The 7546-nt window shown below is 50.5% G+C and overlaps 1 protein-coding gene across 5 annotated transcripts in view; it reads left to right on the top strand.

The window, feature by feature from the left end:
• The first annotated feature begins 283 nt into the window (after positions 1 to 283).
• Positions 284 to 7546, top strand: part of LYPD1 (LY6/PLAUR domain containing 1) — a 41784-nt gene continuing 34521 nt past the window's right edge. For 2 of the 5 annotated variants that reach the window (XR_012497389.1, XM_019731132.2), the window contains exons 1-2: positions 374 to 743; positions 3406 to 3543. Coding sequence is in view for 4 of the 5 variants with exons in the window: in XM_019731132.2 (XP_019586691.1) it covers positions 545 to 743; positions 3406 to 3543 (337 nt within the window). In the remaining variant the exon portion in view is untranslated. Of the gene's footprint in view, positions 744 to 880; positions 2057 to 3405; positions 3544 to 7546 lie in introns of those variants that run through there. The other 3 variants (XM_019731134.2, XM_074335492.1, XM_019731133.2) reach the window with 3 other exon arrangements.

Here is a 7546-nt window from a genome sequence, read left to right as displayed (position 1 = left end):
TTTGTGCAATTTGTTATATTTGAATTTTGTTGGTTTAAATGAAAATTATGTTGTGTCATTGTCTTTCAGACTGTTAAAAATTCTTTTGTTTCATTTCTGAATAAAAGTCATATCACAATTACACCCTCTGAAAACTTAAAGAACTTGTCCTAGGAACCTTTGGCCCAGTTATTTGAATGAATCTCACACGTGTTCCATGGATGAGTTCCCCCGAAGGAATAAATAAACTGGCCCTTTTGTCTCTGGAGATAGTAATTTCGTCAATTGTCAGATCAGAGTATGCAGACAGGCGAGTAATGGTCAAAGCATTTCAGTCCCTCCAGGAGTTAACCAGCTAGAAATGAAAGAAAGAAGGGGCAAAGGAAGAGAAGGAGCCTGAGGGAGATAAGGAACGATCTCTGCAGAGGAATTACAAGAAAGTCATTTAAGCCCATTTTCAGACCTGCTTTGCTGGCAGGATGGGGAAATAAATTATCAGCGTCCCGGCCTGCGAGAGCTGCCTCCAAGTGGTGGACGGAGAAGAAGGGGAAGAGGGGCAACGCTTATGAAACTATTTCCACAGAAATGGATGCTCCCTAGGGATTTGAGGGACGGGTGGGAACGTTGCAGGATCGGAGGCGGGGGCACGAAGGCGCTTGGGCGAGCGGGCCAACGGGCTCCGGTACCACCTGCTGCAAGGCTTGGCCACAAGGAAGGCGAACGTAAGAAGCGTAGCACGGTGGCGTTTACAAGCAGTACTCAAGGTGAGTCTCTGGAACCGGAGAGGAGGAATGTGGAGGAGGGTGGGGGCCGGGGCAGCCAGCGACCGAGTCCTGGGCTAGGAAGGCGCGGTACAGGAGAGGACCTGGGAGCATATACTAATGACCCATGGCTTTGAGGCGAGCGACATGAAGCTGCTCGGCCTTTTGGAGGAAGGCGATAAAAGAGAGCTACTCCCTTCTTAACCCCGATTTGCTTTCTGGTGGGAGCTCGCGGCGGCTGTCCCCTGGGCGGTGCTCTCCTCGGCTAGATTACTAGGGCAGTGTCACCGCACCCTCCTGTGGTGAGCGCAGGCAGGCGAAAGGAGGGGTGCCCGGAGCTAGGGCGCCAGTCAGGGCAAGGGCCCCGCCACTCCCCTCCCACCCTGCGGCAGCTGAAGCTAATCCTGGTAATGACCGAGGAGCTTCTCTGAGGAAGAGAAGGCACAGCTGCTTGGGACACCCTAAGGCACCTGCAGGTGTGCAACTTTGCCAGCCGCAAAGGAGCGCTTCCCGCTGGAACCGGCCACTCCCCGCCCGCCGCCCCGCAGCCCAAGCTGCGCGGGCCGGATTCTGCCGCTACACCCGCCAGCCGCGGGGAACCGGCCAGACCCGGGAGCGCAGAGGTAGTGAGGAGCGAGTACCTGTGCGCAAAGGGCCGGCCCGGCACGCAGTCTGCCAACCCCACCTCGCAGGGCCGGCCGCCGGCGCCTGGCTGGTCCCCGCGGCACCTGCTGCGCCCTCAAGCTTTCCCAATCTCCTGCCTCTCTGCCCAGGAATGCTACACTCTCCCTCTCCCCCTGGCGTCCCTGTCCTCGGGACGTGCGGAGGCAGGAGAAGAGGGCATTAGGAAGGAGGCGGGAACGTGGAAAGACGGTCCCAGCCTTCCCCGCCCGCCACCCCCACCCCAACTCAACAGCCGTCACGTGGTGCCTGGAGTGGGAGGTGGGGAGAAGAGGCGAGACTTTTTGGGTGCTCCGGATCGCCAGTAGTTCCTTCAGTCTCAGCCGCCAACTCCGGAGACGCCGCGCTCTGCCCGGGAGCGCCAGCGAGACGAGCGGCGACCCACAACCGGGATCCCCGGCGCGGGCGATGCAGGCGCCGCTGGCGGCACCTGCGGCTCCTCTCGACGGAGGCGGTCGCCTCGGCGGCAGCAGCGCGGGCCCCAGAAGCCTCGGCAGCCACAGCCGCTGCGGCCCGGGCAGCCTCCGCCGCGGTCGCCGCCTCTGAGGCGCTTGCCCGCTCCCGGCCCCGCGGCTCCGGGATGATGTGGGTCCTCGGCATCGCAGCAACTTTTTGCGGATTGTTCTTGCTTCAAGGTAAGACGAAGAGGCCGAAAGCCCAGCCAGGCGCGAGCACAGCACCTACCCCCCAGCCCCTTCGTCCCCCCCGGGCTACCAGTGCTGCGCAGAGGTTGCCCAACGGGAGTTTGGCAGTGGCTGGTGCGCAGAGACGCTAGATGGGAAAGTCTCCAAGTCCCGCGCTGCAGGAGGAGAGGCGGGAGCCGAGGATTTGCGGGACTCGAGTTGCAGGTGCTGGGGCTGCACTGGGGGGAGAGGAAGCTGGGCTAGGGAGGCGGACGGGCCCGAGTACTGCTGGGGCCTCCAAGGGGAAGAGAGAGAGAGAGAAAGAAAGAAAGATAGCCCCCAAACCCCGCCAAGTTGTCAGGCGTCTCTAGCAACCCGTGGGAGTGGCGCCGCCGACAGATGCGTGGCGCGCTGGGCAGTGTGTGGCCGGGGCGCGCCGGAGCCAGGTTGCTCTGCTCAGAGCGCGACTGATGGGAGGGGGTAGCTTGGGGACCCGGCTCATCTGCGCGGGAACCTGGGGAGTTAGGTCTAGTTAGGAGCCCGTAGATCCGAGCGGAGCAGCCAGGCTGGAGCCATGACAGGTGCAAAAACATCTCCCTCCTTTTCTCCAGTGCGCGACCGGCTTCCCATCGAGCTCTGCGGAGCTGAGACCCTGACTGAGGACCCTAGCCAAACGGTTGCCCTGATAGCCAGGAAGAAAGAGATGTAGTGTCGCGGCTCGGGGTACACGCTCGTGCGCGCGCACACGCGTCCCTCCCCAGTCGCTGCAGCCACCCCTGCTGCTGCAGGAACCGTCCCGGAGAAAGGCCGGGGACCTGAGGCGCAGCAGCAGTTGGCGTCAAGCACTTCCTCCCAGGTTCCCGGGAGGTCGCGTAGGGAGTCTTGGAGCCACAACACAGGAATTCTGACTTCGAAAATTAAATAAATAAAACTAAAAAGACGTCTGCGAATGCAATCGCAAATGGTGCCAAAATAGTAATTAAGTAATTTGTAACCAATTAACAATTAGGCAAATCCTTTGGCGTAGACAGGAGATGACACTTGTCTCTGGAGCTACTTCGCACTCGGGGTTGTATACCCCTCCTTTCAACTTCCGCGGGAAAAGGCCAGGTGTGGTGTTGGACTGGCTCTTTGTTTCTGGAGCATGGGTCCAGGGGTCTCAGTCAGAATTCCACTTTATTCTGCGGGACCTTGGATGCCCGCGCCGCCCCCTGCCGGGTTCAGCCACTTCCGCCTTTCTCGAAGCCCAGGGGTACGGAGCCTGAAGCACCGCAGCGGCTGGCTGGGTCGAGAGAGGCTCTTGGTTTCCCGAGGGGTCTCTGTGGGAGCTGGATCTTAACCCCACTGCGTCTGTCCCACAGGCTTCGCGCTGCAAATCCAGTGTTACCAGTGTGAAGAATTCCAGTTGAACAACGACTGCTCCTCCCCGGAGTTCATCGTGAATTGCACCGTTAATGTTCAAGACATGTGTCAGAAAGAAGTGATGGAGCAAAGTGCGGGTAAGAGCCTGGCAGCCCTCCCTGTCCCCTCTCCAGTCTGGGCTAGGGGTAGGAGTGAGGGAGCCATTAAATTAAGGAAAAGGGCCTGACTTTGATTTAATGCGTACACACTGGTTATCGCAAATTTACTTTTACAGTGCTGGGGAAATGAAGAGTTCCAAGTTACTTTAATCTCATTAGTTAATTACCAGGGCTTCTCCCCAAGGGACTCAGGAGGGGAAGTGCATTTAAATGAGTGGCTATCCTCTTTTTATTTACTTCCCTCACCTTCCTCTACTAAAAGCTGACCAGGAGATTGGAAAATATATGGATAACCAGCTCTGCTTAGGTAACTAGACAGTAGCCTGTGAGCAATATCAGCCTGAAATATGAAGCTAGTTGAAGTTCCCAGAGGTCAGGGCTTGAAAAATGTCTTTTGTCATAGAGCCACGCCATTTTTCTTAGAGGAACACTACAGGATCTTTATTTAATTTTAGAACTAATGCATCAAATTCCAGGCACAAATTGCCAAGATCTTTCAAAGGAATGTGGTTCCCAGCCCCACAAGCTTAGCTGCTGGCTGGCTGATGAGAGGGCCTGGGGTTATGCAAGGGAAGAGGGGGTCTTGTGAGAGCAAACCTGGCTTATTCATTCAGCAGACCAGAGTCTTCTCACTGAGGTGGAGCTCCCCAGCCCCTCCCAGTAGTCTTAAAAGAAATCAAAGTCTCCTGAAAGTGCAGCCGGAACTTTAGGCAAATGGATGGAACCTTAGTTTTGATTCCAAGGTCAAACCCAAAAACAGAGACTTTGCCCTTTTCAGGATATTGAATAAACGGGACGTAGTATCATGTGGTGAATGATACTGAATGAACCAAAGCCCTGCTCCTGTTTAGTTTGCTGAACTGCACTGTCCACAGAGCCCTGTGATGGGATCGGAACCGTTATTTGACCTCTTTGACCCACTGGCTATAGTTTTAAAGCCAGCTTCTTGGAAAAGTAGTTTTTTCTCCGGAGAAGGACCTGGAAATGCCTTGTTGCTAACCACACAGTGTTTTGGGGGCAGATCGCTCCTCACTGTACTATGATGTGGTGTGTGTGGTTTTAAAGGCTGTTCTGTACAGGTCTCTCATGGCCTAGGTGTGGATTCTTTTCACCAAGATCACCCTTCTGGGGAGTGTGAAATGTAATTGCTTTCATGAATAATCTGTCCCAAGAAGAGCAGCATGCATTGTGTTGTCATATGGGATGGGATTCCAGCTGTTGAAAAGAAGGCAAAACAAAACAAAACTTAGTGATGATTCTTTAGCCATAGGTGATTTTGACAAGTTTTCTGTCCTACTTGTGTTTCGTTCCGAAGCCTTTTACCTGAGCCAAGATGTACTGCCCTTTTACTCAGGGGACTGCTGTGATTTTGGTCAGAATCACTCTGAACACTTGACTGTTACTTTAGAGTGTTTGCAGCTTTCTTCCAGGCAGTAGATTAGAGCCAGAAAAAAATGGGACACATTAGGAAGTTCTTCAGCACCCTCTAGGCCACTGCTTACATGCGTGGCATATTTGGTTCGTATTTTTCTCTCTCCTGTGTTACAGCCTGGGATATGGTTGACACAGGAGAGAGAAAAATACGAACAAAATTAAAGCCAGAAGAGATGTATTTTCTTCCTCTGTAAAAGTGCACCTAAGATTAACACCACACACTTCACTTTCAAAGTGCAGTTTTTCATCCGCTTCATTCTCTTCTCCAAACTTTTAACAAGGCAGAGCAGGCATTGTAACACCTGTCTTATCCGCGGAACACTTGAGCACACTGGTAAGTGCCTGGCCTGAGGTTGCTGTAAGCTCGGTCCAGGTGGGCACCTTGACTCCAAACCAGGTTCCTCTGGCCGTATGAGTCTGTCGTAAGCCAATGGATGCACGGAGAGTGAGGTAATAAGGTAGTTTCTGTTGTCAAGTTTGAGAAACAGAAACAGCGATAGGCTCAAAGGATAAAACAGTTATGAAGGGAAGGATGTGAGTTCTGTGCACATGGAAACAGGGCATTTCTGAGCCGGCATTCAAGTGCAGGTTCCTGTGTCAAACAGATGATGTTCAGGGGGCTGATACTTCAAAGCACTTTCATTTTCATCTCCATGTAATTGATAGAGACCAATCGATTTAAGTGACTTAACCTTCCTCTTATTGGCAGCAATGGCAAGCCCACCTAAAACTGATAAGTAACCAGTGTAGTACAATCATCACAGTTATAAGAGATGACTTTTGGTGTGTGCTCCGGGCCTCAGGCTCTTTCCTCCGTGCTTTACTTGGAGTATCTCATGCAAGCCAGTAGTCAGGCCTCTTTTGAGGCCCTTGCTTCCCGCAGCCACAACCCACCAGCATTTCACTCTACTGCAAAGTCAACTTCTCCACTTGAGAGAAAGAAGGCAATGCTTCGTAAATGATACTATTAGAAATCAAAGTCAGAATTTTTTCTTCGTCTGATCAGTAACACATATTGTTCTGAGAATCTTTGTGCATCAGAGCCGAAAGGGCCCAGTGACTCACTTAAGGATACACAGAGGAATCTTCCTGGGAGTTGTGTTCAATTCCACATCCCTCCCCACCCTCCTAGTCCCCTTCCCCCACACCCCCTTCCCTGCACCTAGAAGCCAATTCTGTAAGACTCTGGTATACCTTACCATGGGTCTTTTATAAGCTCCTCAATTGACTCTGGGGTGCCACTAAGTTTTGAACTGCTGCTCTGGGCAAACCTTTGTATGTTATAGAGGAGGAAGACAGGACCAGAAAAGATAGCTGTCTGGTCCAATTGCACTTGGTCCAACTGTTACTAAGAGGTCGTGCTTCCCGGGCCACTGCCTTATGTACTAAAATATGCTACTTGGTTTGCTTGAAAAGATAATCCAGGCAAAGTGCTAAAGACTCAGATAATTTTTATGTCTGCCAAATTCACCTTAACAGGCTGAGTGGACTGGTTGCATGGACAGGCCATGAAGTGGATATTGAAAGAATATGAGAACCATTCAGAGCATTTTTAAAATCTGAGTGCTGTGTGGACTGGCATTTTTCCATATGTATTATAGAAAAATAATGGACTAAGGGTTTTAAAGGGACTAAGAGATTTTAATGAACCAAGCAAGTTTGACATTAAGCAATAATGAAAGACATTCTCTTTCCAAAAAATACCAGTGATGCAATATGCCCAGGCCTTCAGTTAGTCCTTTCTGGATTAAGTCTGCAAACTCAGCTCTTATGACTTTTGAGGCAGGTATATTTTATTTTCAGTTGAGGAGTACATTTAAAATGAACCTTTACTTGCTCCCCAGAGTGGCATTCCTATTAGGTGCTGAGATTATTTTCCGCTGCTCTTTATCCCCTTGGTCATTTCTGGAGTAATAAGGCACAGCTCTGGGGAAAGGAAGATTTGGTTCGTGGTTCTTCTTTCATTGTCCTTACTAATTGATATTTAAATGTTTGCATAACAAATGACTTGTTCTCACAAGCTCTGCACTTAATGACTTAGCAGCTACTTACCAGCACCCTTGATAATGACATTTCTTTTGCTCTTGCTTTAACTTGCACTCAAAAAGATATTTCAAATATTGATTTTCATTTCAGAATAGAAGCCCCCCCATTTGAATTTTTTAAAACCAGGGTGTAAAGAATGTGAATTTGCATTTGTTTGACAATGCAATCTTGTAATTAAAGTTTTTCCTCTTGACTAGATACAGTGAAAGGGGCATAATTTAATTTTTATAGACTAGCCAATTTCAGCCCTTAGTAAAATATAGTTCTGTCAGTGAGCAAAATGTTACAGGTTCTCCTAAACCTTATTTAAAAGTTAAATGCAGTATATTGAGAGAAAGTTCATGGTCTGAATCAGTAACCTAATCGATCTCTTCACCCATCCTTTGCAACATGCATTAATCTATTTGTCTGTTTTGCAATATAAGAGTTACTGATTTATATGCCATGTTGCATCTACATTATGGCTTTATAAGCAATGGCGATTTTCCTTTTGGATTAGTTA

The sequence above is a fragment of the Rhinolophus sinicus genome, linkage group LG01 (assembly GCF_036562045.2).
Source record: "Rhinolophus sinicus isolate RSC01 linkage group LG01, ASM3656204v1, whole genome shotgun sequence".
NCBI classification, from domain to species: Eukaryota; Metazoa; Chordata; class Mammalia; order Chiroptera; family Rhinolophidae; genus Rhinolophus; species Rhinolophus sinicus.
The sequence above is the reverse complement of the archived record's forward strand: the minus strand, read 5'-3'. Positions and strand labels throughout refer to the sequence as shown.